Source organism: Anopheles funestus, chromosome 3RL (genome assembly GCF_943734845.2).
Source record: "Anopheles funestus chromosome 3RL, idAnoFuneDA-416_04, whole genome shotgun sequence".
Lineage (NCBI taxonomy): Eukaryota > Metazoa > Arthropoda > Insecta > Diptera > Culicidae > Anopheles > Anopheles funestus.
The window spans coordinates 6,990,898-7,014,740 of record NC_064599.1 but is presented as its reverse complement, the minus strand read 5'-3'; the positions used below and the strand labels follow the sequence as shown (position 1 = coordinate 7,014,740).

Genomic DNA, 23,843 nt, shown 5'->3' with positions numbered 1-23,843 from the left:
GCGTCAGATCTGAAAAATGAGCTTCCATCATCACAAGATCGCAGACTCCACAATCTTCTACGACTCCATCATAAACGGCACGGACGCACGGTACGCATGGTAGTTCGGCTTCATAATTGACTTTAATTGCTTTTCGATGTAGCACACAACCGGCAACACACAGCCGGGTAAGAGCCGGGCAAATTTATGGCACGATAATTATAATCCGTTTAATTACCGAAAACGGTTCCGTTTATGGTGGTTTGTTTTTTTTTTGCTTGTGAATTGAAGCGGATGTTTGCCTTTTTTTCTCTGTACTGCATTTGCTTTTGCGTCGCCAGCGTAAAAGTGATGGTAAACCGAAGTAAAATTAATCGCACATGTAATTAAAATATGTTCTCCGATGCACGCTGGGAAGATAACGCAATTCGGCATTATTTTTTAATCCTTCTTGGGGGGAAGATGGTGAATAAATGTCCTTCATTTTAAACATAAAAAATCAATATCTTTCCACTTCAATAGTACATATTGATGATCATCTCAAGTTTACTGTTTTATCATGCTTCATGAAAATATTTTAAATAATGTGATGTGTTTTAAAACCCTGAATGGTTTTTTTGCATGGAATATAATTTAAAGACATTCCCTAGTTGTGGGGTTTTTCTTCATTTTTAGCTCTACTCCCTTCGTTTTAGATAAACCTCATAAATTTGCTACAAATCCTACAATTAAGTGTGAAAAATCGATTCATGCAGCATCCTTACCGTTGTTGGCTGTAAATCTACTAAATCTTCCTCTCCGTTGCCAGGAGTTTCGAACAAACGGTTGTATAAATCTTACCTCCAACAGTAGTTTTATGCCCTCTCTGTGCATCAGTTTGGAAGTCATTCTTTACCTTCTAAATGCAGGTGCCTCCGTTGCACAGTTTTGCGAGATGCACTTAATTACACTCTCACACTCGCTCACATTGTCTTATGAATAGTTAAAACATCAATTACCACAATACCTTCCCCGGCGTACTGCCTAACAAACGTACCTTCGTTGAGCGTGAACGAGAGCTTAGGAGAGCTAATCCACGTGGTAGACACACATTCGGAAAGAGACGTAACTAACCGTGTAATTAGTTTAAAGCATCTGATTAATACATGCTCCATCAATTAGCTACCCGTTGCTCGGCGGTCGATGTTGGGCTGGCGCTGAAGAGATTAGTGCCTGGTGGAAATAATTCGCACGAGCCAATTTAAGATGTCTGTTAGCTTTCGTTTTCCGGCCGGTGATATCTAACCTTTTCCCCTCTTACCGGTTGTGGCTTTGCCCTTTATTTCCAGGACTTTACCTTTACATGCTGGTGGTGCAAACGTTTTCCGGTGACACGTTGCGCTTTCGAAAGTACGCCATTATTGGGTGGGGTAAGTATGGGTTTTTGGATGATAATTTGTTAGTGACACTATGTTTATGCTCTTGATATGATGTATCATTTTTAACTTTTAATTTAAAAAATAAATTGTATCATATACAATATCATCCATATTTTGAACTAACGCGGCCTTTTAGATTAGTAAACAATTCGAAAGGCCGAAATTGTTTTACATTTCTTCTCTTCTGTCAAATAAATTAAGAAGTACTGGGCGTCTCCATTATGTTGATTATCATTATTTTCTATCTTAATATACTATTTATTGATAAACTTTTTTATACTCTAATTTTTATATCTTTATAACATTTGTTTACTTAAGAATATCTCTGTTTTTATCATAATAACTCTGCTTCGTAGTACATGAGTTTAAATGCAACCCAACCAAAAACAAAAGACAATTGTTAATTAAAACTAAAGTCAAAATAGCATCCACGATAACATAGCTAAAACCAACTTCAAAAGGATGCCCACCGAACCCAAAACAGAGCATATCCTTTCGCTTGTAGACAGGTCAACTTCACTAATGGTAAGGTTAATCTCTCCATGCCCTTTTGCGCTCGAAATAATCCAATCAGCTGGGGAACCGAAACGAAATGTACAGCGTGTTTAGGTTTCGTTCGATACACCTTTGCTGCAACAAAATGCACGGTGTACTGACGAGATGAAAGATTTCGTAACGTAAAACGTGTATACCAACGAAACGTGCGATGTGCTTACATGTTCTGCTATACAAAGCAACGAGGAGAAATGTTATTTGCGGCAAGAGGCATTGTTAAACCAATCAGATAGTGTTCAGAGTAGACACAGAATACGTATCAAACAGCTCAATTTTAATCTACAAACAAAATTATTTATTTTGTGGTGATTTGAATAACAACTCAGAACTAAGTAGAGTACTTGTATTAAAGGTGTTTGAACGTTTTAACGGAAGAACAAGAATTCATTGTCCCGAACCAGCTATTGGTAATTCACGTCACAGTTAAGCAGTCAATCAATATAGCAAATCATGACCGACATCGGTTCTCAAGACAAAATCAATATAAACAAATAACATTATCTCCCAAAAGATGTCCTTTCCGACCCTTACAGACGATACGACTTTCTAATAACGATTTCACTTTACAATTTTCATTCACTCAACAGGAGGTCCGTTAATCTTTGTAGGAGCGTGGGCCATCGCAAAACCGTTCTTCGGTTCCACCTCGAATTTGGAACATCCTAATAAAGTAAGCTAGCACACGGATATCCTCTATAATCAAATCAAAACGCGCCAAACATATTACATCCTTTTAAGCATATTTCCTGCATCCATGATACTATTCTGGTACATGTTACAGTTTTTCTAAATACACTCCCATTTATGCTTTTACTTTCATTGCAGCTCGAAATAGAATGCTCCTGGATGCGTGAATCTCACATCGATTGGATCATCCAGGGCCCGTCCTGTGCCGTGTTGGTTATCAATCTCATCTTCCTGCTGCGCATCATGTGGGTAAGTGATACGAAAAGGAATTTCCGGCACACTCCCCCCGAATGATGATTGATTCGGTTCGAAACTGTCGGTCGGGTTGGGGCAGGGGAAGCCAAAAAAAAAATGCACACGAAAAAAAGGAACACATTTTCGACGAATCTATCAATTCTTTTGCTTTCAATCAATTCCTTCCCACCGGACTTTAGGTGCTGATCACGAAACTCCGCTCGGCAAATACGGTGGAAACGCGCCAATATCGGAAAGCCTCGAAAGCACTGCTTGTGCTGATACCGCTGCTAGGCATCACCTACCTCATCGTTATCTATGGCCCAGGCGAGGGTGGGGTTGGAAGCCACATATTTGCCGTCACGAGAGCCATTCTTCTCAGCACACAGGTAAACACCGAAAACCGAACAGTTGTCGAAGAAATATGGAGCTTTTTTTCTAATGCTCACGATGTGATTGAAGCGGACGTCTTGGTTTATAAGAGATACGGTGGGTTGGGCACTGGAAATGCCATATTATGCTAGCTATTCATGAGGAAGAGAAAAGGATATGGCTCGATTCCGAGTGAATTTTGATTCAATTTAAAAAGGGCGTGAAAAACGTAACGCTTCATCGTTTCAGTCGTACGTTTCAATCGTTCCGTTTAGCTCTTTCAATCTGGATCGATTATGATGCGGTTTAAATTGTTTGGAATTTCCAAGAGATACAAATTTATAGAACAAATTGTAAAAAGTTTTGAAAAAAAAATATTTTTTTCTCCTTTTGAATTAAAAAAAAAACTTCATGAAAATGCTTTACAAGAATTTGTCAGTGAAGATCGTTATTCATCTATGAACCACGAGAAATGCCAAAAGACGTGGCGCGAATGTGCTGTGAAGAAATGAAACCAATGAGAAAACCATGTCACAGTTCTAGTGATGATTCAATACTATTATCAAATCAAATTAGTGCAACTGCAATTCAAACACGTTTCAATCTGATTCGAACTGGTCGCGTTGTACACGAATAGGAATAGCTCATGCGCAAAGAACAGTATTTTATCTGGACCTTATCGTAATTGAACTAATAATGGAAAACCTACAGAAATGGAAATAATATTATACTTCAACAATATTTCATATCCATTTCCCAGGGATTTGTCGTGTCGCTTCTGTACTGTTTCCTAAATTCCGAAGTACGCCAAACCCTGCGACATCATTTCTATCGCTGGCGGGACGAACGGAACATCCTTTCCGGGAAAGTTAACAATCACCATCGTAGGTAAGAACTGGAACGGAAAATGTTTCGCGATGTTTTTGGTTTTTCTTCTTCAATGTTTTGGTGTGTTTGAAATGAATCGGAACCCACTCACAATTATTCATCCGGGGTTTGTTTTTTTTATTTTTTTGTTTTTTTGTTATTTTTTTTAAATTTATTTTCATTATTTATGTTTATACTTTCACTGATTTATTCCTCCATTCCTGTTTAATGTTGAACAATTGTGTATGCGCGTGTGTGTGTGTATCTCTTTTCATTTCTCTCTATCTCTCTTCCTTTCGCTCATACATCAACCCTTTTACATGGTATGCTTGAACCGAAATTAAAATTGATCCAAAATAACACCCATGATACCATTCAACAATTCCCTTGTGCCTCATCGGTCACCATTGGATGCCATCCAACACACACATACAATGGACAACATACAGGCCAACGTTCAGCAAGGACAACTCACCCCGTTCGCGCACGGAAAGTACACGGTTGGTATTAGCAAGCGATAAAGCGAAAGCACAGTTTTATATTGCAGTTTTAAAATGTTGTTCGCACTCCTTTTGTGTTGCCTTTTCTTTGTGTTTTTTTGTTTTGTTTTTATAATATTGTCACCTACTCATCGGAAATGTTGACGCATACAGCAATATTTTTTCAAGAAATAAAACACAACCGATTCGGTTGTAAATTAGAGATGAGAATAAAAACTCTTTTTAGTGAGTCAACTCAGAGTGAATGAATCGTTATTAGGAGTCAGCTCGGTTAACGATTCATTTCGGAGTAATAAAAAAACCCGGCATAAACGTATAAGTTAAGGTTCGGTCATTTTGCTCACTCATGAGTGTTAGCATGTAGCCGTGGTGAATCGAGTTTGTAAAAAGAGTAAATAAGTAAGTTGAAACGAAAATGTGCGAGTGAGTTGAAACGAAACGTTTGATACACATGAGTTGAAACGGAATACATGTTTACAATACCCATACTAGCCAGAATATACTGCTCGCTCTGTATAGAAAAAAATCTATAAATTTGAAAATTTCGTTAGGCTTTTTTGAGCCTTATCTTTTTTGAGTAATTTTGCCAAATTTTAAAAATTGGTTTATTTTAATACCAATTGGTTGAAATATGTTTCTTTTCACTCAAATAATGCTTTAAATTAAAAAAAGAATAAAAAAAAAAATTTAAAAAATCTCAACTCGAAAATTTCATAAGGCTTACCCCTTACGATTTTTTTGAGAAAATTTGCAAAAAAAAGTTCAATTGATTTATTTTAATGCCAATTGGTTCAAATAAGTTTCTTTTCACTAAAATAAACCTTTAAATTAAAAAAGAATAAAAATAATGATAAAAAGTTAAAAAAATCTATAAATTGCAAAGGCTCCTAAATCTCATAAGGCTCATTTATGCACCAAGTTTTGCCTATATCTCGGTCGGTATCCAACGGATCGCCAATCTTTAACTTGTGGTCGATAGATGGCACCAATGGCGACATTTTCTTCTTGGACGGCCATGCCCTCAGATGTCTGTGCCAGGAGTTGTTCGAGGAACCAAGTTCCATACCCTGTTTGTGAAAATGTAAAATTTTCCTCATTTTTGTACCAATTTTTGTCTATAACTCGGTCCCTGTCCAACGGATCGTCAATCTTTAAACTGTGGTCGATAGATGGCATCAATGGCTACATTTTCTTCTTGGACGGCCATGCCCTCAGATGTCTGTGCCAGAAGTTATTCGAGGAACCAAATTCCATACCATTTTTTGAGTAAATGTTAATGTAAAAAATTGATATATTTTAATGCGAATTAGTTGCAATAAGTTTCTTTACACTCAAATAATGTTTTAAAAGAAGAAAAGAATAAAAAATAACAAAAAAATAAAAAAAATATTTTCAACTCGAAAATTTCATAAGGGGTACCCCTTGCCATTTTTTGAGCAAATTAGCAAAATTTAAAAAATTGTTTTATTTTCATGCGAAATTGTTACAATAAGTTTCTTTTCACTCAAATAATGCTTTAAATTAAAAAAAGCTTACAAAAAATTAAAAAAATCAAAAAAATCTATAAATTTACCAATCTCCAAGGCTCATTTTTGCACCAAGTTTTGTCTATAACTCGGTTGGTATCCAACGGATCGCCAATCTTTGCCTGTGGTCGATAGATGGCATCAATGGCTACATTTTCTTCTTGGACGGCCATGCCCTCACATGTCTGTGCCAGGAGTTATTCGAGGAACCAAGTTCCATACCCTGTTTGTAAAAATGTAAAATTTTCCTCATTTTTGCACCAAGTTTTGTCTATAACTCGGTCGGTATCCAACCGATCGCCAATCTTTAACCTGTGGTCGATAGATGGCATCAATGGCTACATTTTCTTCTTGGACGGCCATGCCCTCAGATGCCTGTGCCAGAAGTTATTCGAGGAACCAAGTTCCATACCCTGTTTGTGAAAATGTAAAATTTTCCTCATTTTTGCACCAAGTTTTGTCTATAACTCGTTCCTTATCCAACGGATCGTCAATCTTTAAACTGTGGTCGATAGATGGCATCAATGGCTACATTTTCTTCTTGGACGGCCATGCCCTCAGATGTCTGTGCCAGAAGTTATTCGAGGAACCAAATTCCATACCATTTTTTGAGTAATTTAGCAAAATGTAAAAAATTTAAATATTTTAATGCGAATTAGTTGCAATAAGTTTCTTTTCACTCAAATAATGTTTTAAAAGAAGAAAAGAATAAAAAATAACAAAAAAATAAAAAAAATATTTTCAACTCGAAAATTTCATAAGGGGTACCCCTTGCCATTTTTTTGAGCAAATTAGCAAAATTTAAAAAATTGTTTTATTTTCATGCGAAATTGTTACAATAAGTTTCTTTTCACTCAAATAATGCTTTAAATTAAAAAAAGCTTACAAAAAATTAAAAAAATCAAAAAAATCTATAAATTTACCAATCTCCAAGGCTCATTTTTACACCAAGTTTTGTCTATAACTCGGTTGGTATCCAACGGATCGCCAATCTTTGCCTGTGGTCGATAGATGGCATCAATGGCTACATTTTCTTCTTGGACGGCCATGCCCTCACATGTCTGTGCCAGAAGTTATTCGAGGAACCAAGTTCCATACCCTGTTCGTAAAAATGTAAAATTTTCCTCATTTTTGCACCAAGTTTTGTCTATAACTCGGTCGGTATCCAACCGATCGCCAATCTTTAACCTGTGGTCGATAGATGGCATCAATGGCTACATTTTCTTCTTGGACGGCCATGCCCTCAGATGCCTGTGCCAGAAGTTATTCGAGGAACCAAGTTCCATACCCTGTTTGTGAAAATGTAAAATTTTCCTCATTTTTGTACCAAGTTTTGTCTATAACTCGGTCCCTATCCAACGGATCGTCAATCTTTAAACTGTGGTCGATAGATGGCATCAATGGCTACATTTTCTTCTTGGACGGCCATGCCCTCAGATGCCTGTGCCAGAAGTTATTCGAGGAACCAAGTTCCATACCCTGTTTGTGAAAATGTAAAATTTTCCTCATTTTTGCACCAAGTTTTGTCTATAACTCGGTCCCTATCCAACGGATCGTCAATCTTTAAACTGTGGTCGATAGATGGCATCAATGGCTACATTTTCTTCTTGGACGGCCATGCCCTCAGATGTCTGTGCCAGAAGTTATTCGAGGAACCAAATTCCATACCATTTTTTGAGTAATTTAGCAAAATGTAAAAAATTGATATATTTTAATGCGAATTAGTTGCAATAAGTTTCTTTTCACTCAAATAATGTTTTAAAAGAAGAAAAGAATAAAAAATAACAAAAAAATAAAAAAAATATTTTCAACTCGAAAATTTCATAAGGGGTACCCCTTGCCATTTTTTTGAGCAAATTAGCAAAATTTAAAAAATTGTTTTTTTTTCATGCGAAATTGTTACAATAAGTTTCTTTTCACTCAAATAATGCTTTAAATTAAAAAAATCTTACAAAAAATTAAAAAAATCAAAAAAATCTATAAATTTACCAATCTCCAAGGCTCATTTTTACACCAAGTTTTGTCTATAACTCGGTTGGTATCCAACGGATCGCCAATCTTTGCCTGTGGTCGATAGATGGCATCAATGGCTACATTTTCTTCTTGGACGGCCATGCCCTCACATGTCTGTGCCAGAAGTTATTCGAGGAACCAAGTTCCATACCCTGTTCGTAAAAATGTAAAATTTTCCTCATTTTTGTACCAATTTTTGTCTATAACTCGGTCCCTGTCCAACGGATCATCAATCTTCAAACTGTGGTCGATAGATGGCATCAATGGCTACATTTTCTTCTTGGACGGCCATGCCCTCAGATGTCTGTGCCAGAAGTTATTCGAGGAACCAAATTCCATACCATTTTTTGAGTAATTTAGCAAAATGAAAAGAATAAAAAATAACAAAAAAATAAAAAAAATATTTTCAACTCGAAAATTTCATAAGGGGTACCCCTTGCCATTTTTTTGAGCAAATTAGCAAAATTTAAAAAATTGTTTTTTTTTCATGCGAAATTGTTACAATAAGTTTCTTTTCACTCAAATAATGCTTTAAATTAAAAAAAGCTTACAAAAAATTAAAAAAATCAAAAAAATCTATAAATTTACCAATCTCCAAGGCTCATTTTTACACCAAGTTTTGTCTATAACTCGGTTGGTATCCAACGGATCGCCAATCTTTGCCTGTGGTCGATAGATGGCATCAATGGCTACATTTTCTTCTTGGACGGCCATGCCCTCACATGTCTGTGCCAGAAGTTATTCGAGGAACCAAGTTCCATACCCTGTTCGTAAAAATGTAAAATTTTCCTCATTTTTGCACCAAGTTTTGTCTATAACTCGGTCGGTATCCAACCGATCGCCAATTTTTGGTGGCATCAATGGCTACATAATGGCGATAGATGGCATCAATGGCTACATTTTCTTCTTGGACGGCCATGCCCTCAGATGCCTGTGCCAGAAGTTATTCGAGGAACCAAGTTCTCTACCCTGTTTGTGAAAATATAAAATTTTCCTCATTTTTGCACCAAGTTTTGTCTATAACTCGGTCCCTATCCAACGGATCGTCAATCTTAAAACTGTGGTCGATAGATGGCATCAATGGCTACATTTTCTTCTTGGACGGCCATGCCCTCAGATGCCTGTGCCAGAAGTTATTCGAGGAACCAAGTTCCATACCCTGTTTGTGAAAATGTAAAATTTTCCTCATTTTTGCACCAAGTTTTGTCTATAACTCGGTCCCTATCCAACGGATCGTCAATCTTTGCCTGTGGTCGATAGATGGCATCAATGGCTACATTTTCTTCTTGGACGGCCATGCCCTCAGATGTCTGTGCCAGAAGTTATTCGAGGAACCAAATTCCATACCATTTTTTGAGTAATTTAGCAAAATGTAAAAAATTGATATATTTTAATGCGAATTAGTTGCAATAAGTTTCTTTTCACTCAAATAATGTTTTAAAAGAAGAAAGGAATAAAAAATAACAAAAAAATTAAAAAAATATTTTCAACTCGAAAATTTCATAAGGGGTACCCCTTGCCATTTTTTTGAGCAAATTAGCAAAATTTAAAAAAATGTTTTATTTTCATGCGAAATTGTTACAATAAGTTTCTTTTCACTCAAATAATGCTTTAAATTAAAAAAAGCTTACAAAAAATTAAAAAAACAAAAAAATCTATAAATTTACCAATCTCCAAGGCTCATTTTTACACCAAGTTTTGTCTATAACTCGGTTGGTATCCAACGGATCGCCAATCTTTGCCTGTGGTCGATAGATGGCATCAATGGCTACATTTTCTTCTTGGACGGCCATGCCCTCAGATGTCTGTGCCAGAAGTTATTCGAGGAACCAAGTGCCATACCCTGTTTGTGAAAATGTAAAATTTTCCTCATTTTTGCACCAAGGTTTGTCTATAACTCGGTTGGTATCCAACAGATCGCCAATCTTTAACTTGTGGTCAATAGATGGCATCAATGGCTACATTTTCTTCTTGGACAGCCATGCCCTCAGATGTCTTTGCCAGAAGTTATTCGAGGAACCAAATTCCATACCATTTTTGAGTAATTTAGCAAAATGTAAAAAATTGATATATTTTAATGCGAATTAGTTGCAATAAGTTTCTTTTCACTCAAATAATGTTTTAAAAGAAGAAAAGAATAAAAAATAACAAAAAAATAAAAAAAATATTTTCAACTCGAAAATTTCATAAGGGGTATCCCTTGCCATTTTTTTGAGCAAATTAGCAAAATTTAAAAAATTGTTTTATTTTTATGCGAAATTGTTACAATAAGTTTCTTTTCACTCAAATAATGCTTTAAATTAAAAAAAGCATACAAAAAATTAAAAAAATCAAAAAAATCTATAAATTTACCAATCTCCAAGGCTCATTTTTACACCAAGTTTTGTCTATAACTCGGTCGGTATCTAACGGATCGCCAATCTTTGCCTGTGGTCGCTAGATGGCATCAATGGCTACATTTTCTTCTTGGACGGCCATGCCCTCAGATGTATGTGCCAGAAGTTATTCGAGGAACCAAGTTCCATACCCAGTTTGTGAAAATGTAAAATTTTCCTCATTTTTGCACCAAGGTTTGTCTATAACTCGGTTGGTATCCAACAGATCGCCAATCTTCAACTTGTGGTCAATAGATGGCATCAATGGCTACATTTTCTTCTTGGACGGCCATGCCCTCAGATGCCTGTGCCAGGAGTTATTCGAGGCACCAAGTTCCATACCCTGTTTGTGAAAATGTAAAATTTTCCTCATTTTTGTACCAAGTTTTGTCTATAACTCGGTCGGTATCCAACGGATCGCCGATCTTTGCCTGTGGTCGCTAGATGGCATCAATGGCTACATTTTCTTCTTGGACGGCCATGCCCTCAGATGTATGTGCCAGAAGTTATTCGAGGAACCAAGTTCCATACCCTGTTTGTGAAAATGTAAAATTTTCCTCATTTTTGCACCAAGTTTTGCCTATATCTCGGTCGGTATCCAACGGATCGCCAATCTTTAACTTGTGGTCGATAGATGGCACCAATGGCGACATTTTCTTCTTGGACGGCCATGCCCTCAGATGTCTGTGCCAGGAGTTGTTCGAGGAACCAAGTTCCATACCCTGTTTGTGAAAATGTAAAATTTTCCTCATTTTTGTACCAATTTTTGTCTATAACTCGGTCCCTGTCCAACGGATCGTCAATCTTTAAACTGTGGTCGATAGATGGCATCAATGGCTACATTTTCTTCTTGGACGGCCATGCCCTCAGATGTCTGTGCCAGAAGTTATTCGAGGAACCAAATTCCATACCATTTTTTGAGTAAATGTTAATGTAAAAAATTGATATATTTTAATGCGAATTAGTTGCAATAAGTTTCTTTACACTCAAATAATGTTTTAAAAGAAGAAAAGAATAAAAAATAACAAAAAAATAAAAAAAATATTTTCAACTCGAAAATTTCATAAGGGGTACCCCTTGCCATTTTTACAATAAGTTTCTGTTCACTCAAATAATGCTTTAAATCAAATAAGCATAACAAATAATAATAAAAATCAAAAAAATCTATAAATTTGCCAATCTCCTAAGCAGAGGTGGATCCCGTTTCATCTCCTTGCCGATTAGACTAGCCCGCGTGTTCGCTTATGTAGGTTTTTTAGTTAGGCATAGCGAGGAGTATATTCATTTTTCTAGTTTGGGTATTGTACACATGTATTCCGTTTCAACTCATATGTTTAAAACGTTTGGTTTCAACTTATTTTTGTTCCAACTCACTCGCAAATTTTCGTTTTAACTCACGTATTTACTCTTTTTGCAACTCGACTCCACACTGCTATATGCTTACACTCATAAGTGAGTAAGTGAAAAAAGAGTCACTAAAACTTCTCGTGGTGTGTGAACGAAACTCGTTCAATACAACGTTCCAACTCACTATCTCACTCTTACTCACTTTGCATATCTCTATTGTAAATTAGTGAATGGAATCGTTGGGGATTAAAGGTTTCAAGTTTTATTCAGCACTATGTACTTTATACCTTCAGGATTATGGATGTTGTAACTAATTTATTTAAATGTGTTAGTTTTTTTGTTGGAAAAAACATCATTGTTTTACCTTGTCACAAATTAATCGATATTATATGTTAAAATAATTCTCATTCAAAGCGTAATAACTAATAAATTGTGGCTAAACTGTGCTCTGCGCAAGAGCAAAGATTTACCATAAACTCATCAATTGCACAGCATGCATTTGTTTGTTGGTTTATACTATAGTATATTTATTTTGCTGAATAGTTGTTCGGACGACGCATACACTCACCTTTCCATAAAGATTTGATTCAATTTCCATCCTATGCTTACTCATCGTTGTGCTGTTGAAAATCTCCAATCAGTGTTTTCATTTTAAATATGTTTCGATCGATTTTACACTCCACAAATGCCCCTCCACTCACCTCTTGGACAAATCATTCATCGCCATAATCCCACCATGTATAGGAAATTGTTTACAACGGGGCACCTGTTTGCAGACACCTGTTTGAATGTTTGAATCGTGTTTTCATTTCCCCTGCAAAATACATTCGCTTCGATATGCTTTCGCTACACGTGTTTTAAGTTTCGCTCAGTTAGATTGCGTATCAATGTTTATTTTAAATTCCTTTTTTATATCTTTTGTATTATTTTATTCGTTTTTTTTTTTACAAATGGATTATAGTTTAACAACGACCACTTCTGCACCATTAATTTAATCCTGAGTTCCTGTGCTTAGCGATGTGATACGGTTTGAAAACCAACTATTACACAAAAGGTATGATTTTTTTCTCCAATTATTCATTATTTAAACATTTTTTTATATTCGTTTAACAAAATCCAGTGAAAACTGTTTTATTTTACGGATTTAATTTAAATTGTATGCAACATTACTTTCGCAACACTTTCGTTAACACTACGACTATCGAGGACTATGTTATTTATCAGAAGAAAGAAAAAACTGTACCATCACGAGAAAAATATCACTTGCACCATCAATAACACATACACGCCAATCATTAACACTTGCCCTGCAATGATTTCATCCATCGTAACGTTGTTGCGAACGTTACAAGCGCGTCGTACGCGGGCTGAATTTAATTTCCTTCCCATTGTTGTCGTTATTGCTTGCCGCTGTTGCTGTTCCTGCTGCTGCTGTTACTGCTTCTACACCTTCTTGTCTCGGATTGCCTCGGAACCGAACCATTCGGGGCTGGGTTGATGGGACGCATCGAACGAACGCTACACGCATGCAACAACAAACTCCTTTCGGTGTCAGAACGGTCGAGTACAGTATCGCCACCCTGAAGCATTCGTGCGTGCTGAGAGATTAAACGTTAATTGCAAGTCGCGTCGTCTCGGGGCATGTTTTTTTTTATTTCGAGCTAAGCATACCATCGAAAGCAATGGAGAGATGGTTACAATGCAAAAAACGAAAAAGTAGAACCTATCAACGAAGATAAACTGTCCAATGTTTTTTTTTTGCTTGTGGCGTCAGAAATTAGTACGAATAATGGGCATGATTTAGTCAAGAAATAAACACTTGCTCAAACACATAAAATAAATATATTTGATGGAAAAAGACGCTGAAATATAGAAATAACCATATAGAAACATTTAAATTGTAACCATCAAGCAAATACCTATGAGAAAAGAAACCTAAAATTCCTCTTAAATTTTCTTTTCTAAAAAGCTCTCGTTTGACAATTAACTAGATAGAATATTTATAGGAAATTTTGTAAAGTAATACAATTAGATATTTAATTAAATTTATAACAGTAACTTAATAATCTTATTGTGAATGATTTAAGCTTTTCCAAAAGGTGTTCATATATGTTTTTTTTGTTATATTTTTCTTTAATTTGCAGTCCGCCCATTCCTACCTATCACAACTTAATGCAAACCCATTTAAATCGTAATAAAAAAAAAGCAGCAATTAAATATTTATCATCACTTCATAAAGCGCTAATAATGAACCTTTCCTTTTTATTTTCCGCTTCCTCTTTTTTTCCTTCAGGTTCTCCCAGTTTTCCCGACCAGAATCGATGAATTTTCCACCCGTTCCATTATCGTAAATCCTGTGTATCCGATGCATTGATCAGTTGGAAAAGCAAAGATCACGCTGTGAGCGGCTTCATACGTGGATGAAACAGTGTTGCATGTGAAAAAGAGAGCAAGAAAGCTAGTGAGCAAGCAAGGATTAAAAGAGAAGCAAAGCTAAACTAATTAAATTACACGAAGCTAAAAAAAACAAAGCTGAGAAAAACAGAAACCAGCATCACTGTAAACAATTTACCATTTCTCTCGATGTAAACAAAGTGAGATAGTGTGCGATGTGCCTGTAAGGCATATCAACCAGCCAGACCTTTGCCAGCAAGGTGATAAAGTTATATTTTTTCACTACACACACACACTCAACTTAAATGCAAAACTGTTTATCGATGTTGAAATATGTACACTTGACGAGCAAATCAATCACCAGCATCATTCGTAAGCGTATAGGAGGAAATGATCATGTATGTAAGGAGTTTTGTCTTAGATGAAATATAAAACTGTTATAAGCTAAAACTTGCCAAACTGTGCGGAAAAATATATAGGATAAACATTCAATCTAAATGTGTGATTCGCTGTGTATGCTACACAACCGATAGCAACAAATGTAAAATGGCCAAAGTAGGTCGAATGTGTTATTTATAAGAGATGTCTCTATGAAGCCTGGTTATTAACGAGATCATGTCCAGAACAGTTTTTGAATGTATTTTTGCTGTACATAGGAATACAAATATATGAAATCTCGATGTACGCCAAAGCTGTTTGTAGTTGGTTACTTTATATCACAGACCTGCCAGTGACCCACATGCAGTGACCTTGAATTGTTACTTTATTTCCAGTCGTAAAGCCGGAGCTTTCTTTCCTCAATTATTTTATGAAGCTTTGGAACGTTTTGCAGTAGTAAAAAATTTAAGAGAAAAAACCTTATTGATACTAACGAAGTTGCAGTTGATTCCTGGATATTTGTGTAGCGTCAACAATGTCACAATATTCCACGCCCCCAAAAGACATCCAAGACACCGAGCAGATGGTTGCAATTTGTGATCGTTTCTGTTCTTCTAGTCCGATTCTTCACCAGTTCCATGGCTCGGTCACGCTGCTCGACCAACATTGGATCTACTCCAAAAGTCAAACGGAAATCCCAAGCCACTATACGATACGATGTGTTCCTTTGGCGTTCACCTTTCTGAGGTCCGCTCTATTTTGCTACGAGGAAAACCGAACTGAACGGGCAACATTGCAATATCCAATTTCCCACACACACACCTCCATACGGAAGCAACAGCCAATGTTTGCCAGTATAGTCTCCTGCAGGAAAGTCTTCGTCAAACATTGTTGCACACGGGATTCTTGCCGAGTTTCCTGGTCGGTGCAGCAAATCGTCCCGAGTCCCAATCTGCTCGGGCGGAAGCGGATGTAAATATTTATGAGAAGATTATGGCGGTTTGTGGCGTGACGTGGTTACGGTGGAAACTGAAGCGCAAGTAGTTCTCGCACAACAACCGACCCAAAGTCAACCGGTCAGCCAACCATCGGTACCGGGATGCAGCAGCAAAGGATTTCTTTACCAGTGGATGTGCTTTTCTTGCGGTTTGTTTTATGGCGATGCGCTTCCAACTTCCGGTTTCGGTTTCGGTTGATCGTCAATGGGTGGATGGTTTATGTTGATTGCACCAATGCACCTTCGTTCTGGTGCTGTGAGCATTGGAAAAAAGGGGGTGGGGGGGGGGGGGGGGGAGGGGGGGGATTTTGTTTTGTGGGTAGAATGCAACTGGGAACGTTTGTTAAGCTGCTTTTAGCTTTACAACCTACAGCAGCTGGCATGTGAAATGATTTAATTAAAATTTTGTGACACGACACCGGCTCCAAACGCTGCTGCTTCGGTAGTTTCTGTATTGCGGTTTTTTTTTATTTTGTAAACTTTGTGTCACTTGTTTAAGAATGTATCTTATAGAGAACATATCTGCCAAAAATAAAAATTCCTTAAAACAATCTTAAAAAGAAAATTTGTACTTTTTTGAGAAGGACAATTTAAACATAAAATTTTAGACTGAACATTAGATTTTTTTAATAAAGAATTGAAATACTGCCGAAGAACTATGTTTCGGACCACGTTAAATGATTTTTACTTATTCCTGGCTCTCACTAGAAAACACGTGCTCTTCCTAACGTAAACAACCGTGCGTCTCCACCTTAATGTGATGCCGTAGTTTAACATTTTCGAAATTCGAACATCGATTCCACGAAACGTAAACAAATCGCGTTCCCGCCAACGCTGCTCTTCGAAATCAATTGCTAACAAGCGAGAGAAATTATCCATGCTTGAAAGAGAGCAAACGTGTATGGAAGAGCATAAAAACAGCTAGAGCATATTCCAACGTTATCGTATCATAAGGCTAGAAATGTCTCACTCTACTCTTTTTTCTCTCATTTTTATAATGCGCGAACCGTGCTTGTAATGCTTCGGGTTTCGTTATGTTGGTTCGTTGCTTTCGTTAAGTTGCAGATGATCGTGTACGGAGCTGTATGGACGCAAACAAAATTCCATACCCGTTAGTATAACGTTACTCGTGGTTATAATCGGATACAACCGTGCGCTATCGACCAACCGTTTCGTGGTTTGTTTGTCCAGTAATGCAAATTTCAGCCTATAATACACAAAGTGTTTTATTTGAGTGAAAAATGTTATTGCATTCGTGTTGAATAAATAAAAAAACAAGCACTATTGGAAAGGTAATTAAGTTTTTAGATGAAATAAAAATATTTTTTATTGAAACAAATTTAAAAAAAGTGTTGAAATTAAGGTTCGTGGTTACGCGTGTTAGTTGCTCAACTGATTAAGGAGTTACTTATATGAGGCTGATTACAAAACAAAGCTGTCATCCGCCTTAATCCTATTTTCCGTGCCGATGGTAGTGTGTGCCGTTTGGATTTCGTGTACGTATGTCGTGTTTCGATGCTCCTGTGTATTTTGCCTGTATCTTGTTCGAATGTTAAAAAAGGGGAACAAAAAAGTGTTTCGCTCTTATCCATCCAACCGGCCTGTATCAGTGCAAAGAAGCTAAAGCTCCGCCTGATACAACCGCAAACCGGACGACGTTTTTGCTTCGGTTCCACGGTCAACATACACACACACACACAATTGTCCCGAAAATTGTGTCCCTTTGTCTAGGAATGTACAGAACCAAGAGAGTTCTGTGTGCACTTGGTATTTTGTGGTTCCATAAATCAAACAACGGTAAACCCTAGCAACGAAATCCCACGACAGACGTATGAAAATTTACGTGGAAAATTCGTTAAACGGTTGGATTAACTAAAGTCTCGGATTGCGAAAAGTCGTTACAGATTGCAGCTTGTAAAGAGTGTACAACAACGGTTGCAACACATGTGTTCGAAAAAGTGTAAATGGTTTTTGGTGGTTGTGTGTTTTTTTAACCGAAAAACAAATCATAGAGTCAGCGGAAAAAACAGGGCGAAAGAATATTTAACGATTCGCTATATTAGCACACGATGAAACTGTGTTTTTTCTTTTACTCTTTTCTGTGTGATCCAAGTGTTGGTTGGTGAGCGATAATGCAGTGTAACGTTTCCACCTGGTGGATTTTGTTGGCGAAAGTGAATTAAAATTGGATTTACGAAGGTAATTGAATTTGTGTCCAGCGTATCTCTTGCTTTCGCACGCTGCAATCATCCCCTGTCAGTTGGCTGCGAATGTGAAGGTGACTGTGGAACGAAATTGTCTGATTTTTAGGGGGAAAAGCACACAAATACACACACGCAGGTGGTTTTAGGAACCTTTTTGATACAATGGGGTAGTGGGTTAAGTGCATTTTTATCAGTGGCAAACTTTGACGTGTGTGGTGTGTATCCTGTGGTGTACCACAGACCACCGAAGTTGAGTAATGCACTTGGTAAGAGCAATTAAACGGTGCTTCACCTGATGATATTACTGGCTTATATAATTATAGCAATTGTTTGATTTCTACGATAAGAAGAGATACTTCGTATAATGATTTAAACGAGAAACATAAAATCACTCTTCATTAAATGAGAATATCAGCCGGTGAGTAGAATAAAGTTTTAAAATTTAAAGAAAAATATATATCGAAAAATGCAATAATAATTCACATTTCAAATTTTATCAACATTCTTCTGCTTAAACTACACACTGAAATCTCGTTGTGCGTCTACATCTCTATTTTCACCTTCTTAAAAAATCAACATTTACCGAGGCAACGATTGTTTGCTTTATCCAACGCTAGAAACGTTTTCATTAGCGCTCGATGTCCTGCGGCAATTGGCAGTTGGCCTTTTGATACTGAGCAGTGCACCATTCTTTTGTGGTCTAAGAAAACCCCTTTTTCGTAGTGCATTGTAAAGGTACTATTTGCTTTTCTTTCTGCTTCATATTTCACTTTTTTTGTGGGAAAAGAATGACGTTGCAACAGTTGTTTCATATAGTTGTAGATGTATAATAATTAAAAGTCCTTTGCAAACAAACAAAATGGTATTGTTTGATTAGGTTTTTGTTGGGGAATGTTTTGGAGAATAGGTTAGAGAAAGTGCAAAGATGCATCTATTGTTGCTCTTTAAGGTTGCTGTTTAAGGAAAGTTAGACAATAAGAAAATGTCATCATCATGTTAAATTGCTCATTTTACTAAAGCTTGATGGTTCATATACTGTTACTCTTTGTTTGCAATAAACAATATTGAGTTTGTTTTCCTTTTAAAAAAAATCACCCGTTTCATCGCAGTTTTCGTTGTTATTTGTACGCTCAATTTCCTGCCATTTTTTGTTAAAAGACCTGTTATTATTTTTATTGACGCGTGAGATTTAAGCCAGCTGCTACGCCATACTACATTAAACATTCCCCATCGACAAAATATGGTCTGCAAACATTAGCGAAACAACAAATACTTGTACATTCTGTTTGAAGAGCGTTGCTTTTCCCCGCTGCCCAAGGACAAATAGCAGTGAGGAGTGCTTCCGGGTAACCGGTCGGAAAACAAAGCTTTATTTTTAATATCCTTCCCACCACGACCAGTGTGTGAAGAGGTGCGTGCGTGCGAGTGCTTTGTACTCCTGCCTTATATTAAAATTAGGTCAACTTAAGATGGTCCCCTTCGTAGGCAGGAAACAGCAATAAACAACGCAGGAAAATGTTGACTTTTAGCAGCGGTGTTCACACCGAACCAAAGGTCACATCATTTCTTCCTTGTGTAGCTTAGACGGATTAGGTGCTTTTGAAGAAATATGTTAAATCGCAACGTGCTACCTCTGCCGTGCTCACATTTCCGCGATCCTTGACCGTGAGTTAAACCGGCTTATCGGTAGGACTTTCGTATGATTAAATTTCAACATCGGCCCAATGTTGCCACTCAAACCGTTTGAGCAGGGAAACGGACGGGAAAATCTCATTAATGTCCAAAAAATAAATCGCCCACTCGTTCGAGGGCTTTCTTCCATGGCAAAAGAATATGCTTGTGTTTCCGTTTTTTGTTCTTCCCCGACTGGAGTATGGAGCAGTGGCCTAGTTTGACTATCGTTTGGCACTTCAAGACACACAGCCTTCCCGAACGGTGGATTTGATGTGCTTTTTTTTGTCATGACGCACCCAGTGGACGGGATGCCAGTTTGTCTGATCGTTATGTTAAACGAATGCCTGCGAGCGCAATACCCATCATCGTTGCCATTATCGTTGCAAGAAGTTTGCTATTTGTTGCCCATTATAACTTTTCCTACCAGCGAAGCAACTGTACAAACAAAACACACAAAAACGTGGCGGAATATCTTCAAATAAATCGACATTTCTTCAGCCGGGTCAGTTTGATGCCGTTTCATTTTTTCTGTTTGTTTGCAACGCCATATCGTTTGTATGCTTTTTCCACATCCACAATAATTCTCGTGGTAAAAAAGAAAGCATTTTTGCATTGTCCTGAAGAAAGAATCAAGCTCGGGTTTGTTTCTTGTCTCTAGAGAAAGCCCGGTTTTGCAATTCATGATCATTTCTTCTGTGGGCTTTCATCTTCGCATCCACAGTCAATGAGCTTCCTTTGCTGCTTTCCGTGCAACAAATGCTTTTTATCTATTTTCCCTTATACTTCACCATTGCCAACGGTGCAATGCATTCGCTCTTTCTTATCACACAAAACGAATCCTTTCCCCCATTCACCTGCTTCTGATGAAATAAGTTAAAAGAATTCCTTCTGTGCGAATGCAGAAACCATGATTGTAATAATATGCTACCGGCATCATACTGCTTCAAGCCCGTGCACCAGCAAAAGATCATCTTTTGAGCAAACGGAGAAGCAAATGGAAAGAAAAAAACAACAACTAACAGCAACTATTTCACCATTTCGAAGAAAGGCAAAAGTGCAGCGAATGATGAAAGGCTGCCAGCAGCAACAGTGCAGCTCAAAAGTGGAGGATAAAACGAGCGCGAAATTCACAGCCTTTTCGGGGATTTTGGGCTAAATTGAGGTGTAAAGTGAATCCATTCCTTCCGACATTTTGCTGCTTCGTCATGATGTTGTAATTGAATTTCAAAAAAGTTTCCTAAAAGCACTTTTTAAGTTTCGGAGCTACTTTCACTGACCTTTATTTCATCTCAAACTGGAGGTTGAAAACATTTATAATTTACCAGTCAGTCTTAAGTAGTATGTACTTCACTTAACTAAGTAGTATAAGTTAAACACTTGCTGGTACATGTGAAATGAAAAAGGTCAAAAAGTTTATTTTATCATTCTGAACTTTCGACTGCTCTCGGGTTTCTCCTCAATCCTCTTATAGAAGGTTTTTTATTCTGTGCGAAAAAGAAAATTTAGATTTTATTTCCCATTCTTGTTTCGTGGTTCCGGTCTGCTGCCTGTGTGTTCGAGAAAAGCGTTTATTTGGACCTTTCTAGAAAACACAACCCCTGAAACATCGGGATCCATGTAGCCTAATTTGGGTATACTACGCTCTATGAATATCCTTAAATGACTTTACGGCCTTGGTTGTCCCAGTTGCATGAGAGGTAAACAGTTTACCACAGCGTGACGATCACAGCTGATAGAGCACGTTGCTATAGGAATCTGCAAAATTGTCTCTTTTTTACAAAATTTTTTGTTGTTGACCTGTTTTAAGCCCAGTTTAAGAGATGTAGGACATTTTTACCTACACCATAGTACTTAAATGTCCTTTTGATAAATATATATGAGTTTTAAGTGATATGTAGTCAGTAATTCAAGTATAAAAAATATCCTTGAAATATCCTTAAAAGCGATTTTCAATTTTCATTATATATGAATATTTTTATTTTACAATAATTATATGATGATTGGCTAAATAGAAAATAGCTATATTTAAAAGGAAATAAATTCAGATTTAAATCTGTGCAAATTATAAAGTTGCTTCATGTGTAGGAGAAACATTTTTCAAACGAAATAAAATTGAAAGGTTGTACATGATGGCGAATTAAAAATTTACAGCCATAGACGACTAGCGTAGGTGTTGCACTCTGCAAAGCGAATAATTTATCATCCCTTGAGGTACGGTTGTCGTTCCGAACTCACTTGGCAAAGCGCTTTGAAAAATCCATCGAATAGGAAGAAGAGATAATTGAATGATTAAGTGCACAGTTATCTCTTATCTATCACACATCCTGTCTCATGTGGTTCACCATTTTAATACAACTTGCACATGAATATTCTCATCAAGCGAAACCCATTTACGGTGGTTATGGATTGTTGCGGTGTTGTTGTGGATGATGAAGCATTTTCAACTCGTGCTTTAAAGAATAAAACGAGATGGAAAGGAAAAATGCGATTATTATCTTTGGGAGAAAATATGAATGCAGGAACATGAGTATTAGTCTGGAAGGAAATATGTTCTTGGTAACGTTTCCTAAGGTCTTGAATTTATTTCCATGTGAACATTGAAAAGAAAGGATTGGTGAATGGATTAAAATTGTTTCCAGGGAAGAGTATTAGATTTCCACTTGGAATAAAAAGAAATCTCATAGAAATCCTTGGAAAGTACCTTCCTAAACACCCTTAACAGAGCTTAAAAAATCCCAAATCTAACAACATTCAAGGTCAAAATAATCCGGACATCGGCTCTGTTTGTTTAGCTAAAAGACTTGAGCTATCACCTACTTCCGTGAACTAATTTTCCTCCACATTAACCCCACCAAGCCATGTGGAAAATGAACACTGTAATGTAGTTAATTCACTAGCTACGCGGTGCAGGTACAAGGATTTTTCGGGACAAGCATTATGCGAGCCCGGATATCACTTTCGGTGACACTGATTCACGGGACTAATTATTTCCAGCGCAAATTATTAATTAATGCTATGACTCATCGGTATGTATGACAAACAACAGCTTAAAGCTTATCCTTGAAATGTTAACCGAGCTGCCAGCGGTGAGTTATTTAAATGTGAGCAGATTAAAAATGAGCAAACGCTATGTAGAGCTTTCTATGAATATTTAGAAAAGTTGTTATTTGGTAAATACTTTTTCTATTCAAAAATTAATGTACAAACAGACTGTGAAATAAACAGTTCTATTAAGACCGACATCAAACACACATATACATTGGCCCTTATTACGCTGAATAACAATCGAAAGCATGTCAACGAACGAATCAGAATGTTCAGAACGTGAGTGGTTTACTGACAGTTACAATTTCACATTTACTCACAGATTGTTTGCTTCGGGACAGATAGCAAAACATTCACACGTACCAAAGCTCTATCATGGTCCGTGACAATGACCCATCAATGTCAGGCTGCGCTGTTCGTTGTTGGCAATACTTCGGTGTCATCTTTCAGTGACGCACAACACAGTGAACGGCATCTCGAAGGCATCAATCACAATCTCGAAACCGCTTTAACAAAGTGCAGCCCTCACGCCCCGGAGCGTTACGAATGATTTGTGGTGAAATTATGATAAACTAAGCGTGTGCTGTGATTTTGGCAGTGTGTGTGAGCGCAATGTTCTACGAGGGAGATGTTATGCTCAAAACAATGGTACAATTTTATCACACAACTTTACCATTTTCGAGGGTATGGTATCTACGGAAAAAATGAATGGAAAAATCCTTAACATATCCTTGGATCAAATTACATTTCAGAATTCCAGGTACCAGTTTTGACCGTGAAACTTATGCAAAGTTATTTCCTCGTGATCGAGATCTGATGCCATCCTCACCCTTTGGCGAGATAAGCTTAACAAGAAGGACCACCACGGTGGCTCCTCAGTGACGCACAGGGTGGTCGGTCTCCCTTCAGTCGCTAATGCATAAATAAGAGCACATCTAATGAAACCGCTGTCAATCAAACTCGTTGCTAACCGTTGTCAGACTCTGGTGACTCTTCATCACTCTCGATCACACGACTGGCGTGGCGCACCGAAAGGAGAACATGGGTACAAGTGTCGCATAGTGGAGTGATTGAAAAAAAGAAGTGAAATAACATAACTTCACCTCGTAACTCATATATTACTCGCCGAGGACAGGGAACACACATCAAAAGTGTCACACGATGAGCCTTTCGCTTCTACCGGTAGCGGATGCCAAAGAGTTCGCAAAAGTTTACCTTGCACATAGGGAAATCTTAACATATCGTATAAGGTTGAAGTTAAAAGTGGGAATGTTTGCC

At 37.3% G+C, this 23,843-nt stretch overlaps 1 protein-coding gene across 13 annotated transcripts in view; it reads left to right on the top strand.

The window, feature by feature from the left end:
• LOC125769907 (diuretic hormone receptor-like) overlaps window positions 1-14,958 on the top strand; it is a 32,621-nt gene extending 17,663 nt beyond the window's left edge. For 10 of the 13 annotated variants that reach the window (XM_049438956.1, XM_049438953.1, XM_049438955.1 and 7 more), the window contains exons 6-12: window positions 1,308-1,388; window positions 2,540-2,622; window positions 2,778-2,888; window positions 3,074-3,262; window positions 4,006-4,133; window positions 4,562-4,612; window positions 14,167-14,958. In XM_049438956.1, coding sequence (XP_049294913.1) covers window positions 1,308-1,388; window positions 2,540-2,622; window positions 2,778-2,888; window positions 3,074-3,262; window positions 4,006-4,133; window positions 4,562-4,612; window positions 14,167-14,224 — 701 coding nt within the window. In that variant the 3' untranslated portion in view covers window positions 14,225-14,958. Of the gene's footprint in view, window positions 1-1,307; window positions 1,389-2,539; window positions 2,623-2,777; window positions 2,889-3,073; window positions 3,263-4,005; window positions 4,134-4,561; window positions 4,613-12,834; window positions 12,928-13,428; window positions 13,661-14,166 lie in introns of those variants that run through there. The other 3 variants (XR_007419113.1, XR_007419114.1, XR_007419115.1) reach the window with 3 other exon arrangements.
• The last annotated feature ends 8,885 nt before the right edge of the window (window positions 14,959-23,843 follow it).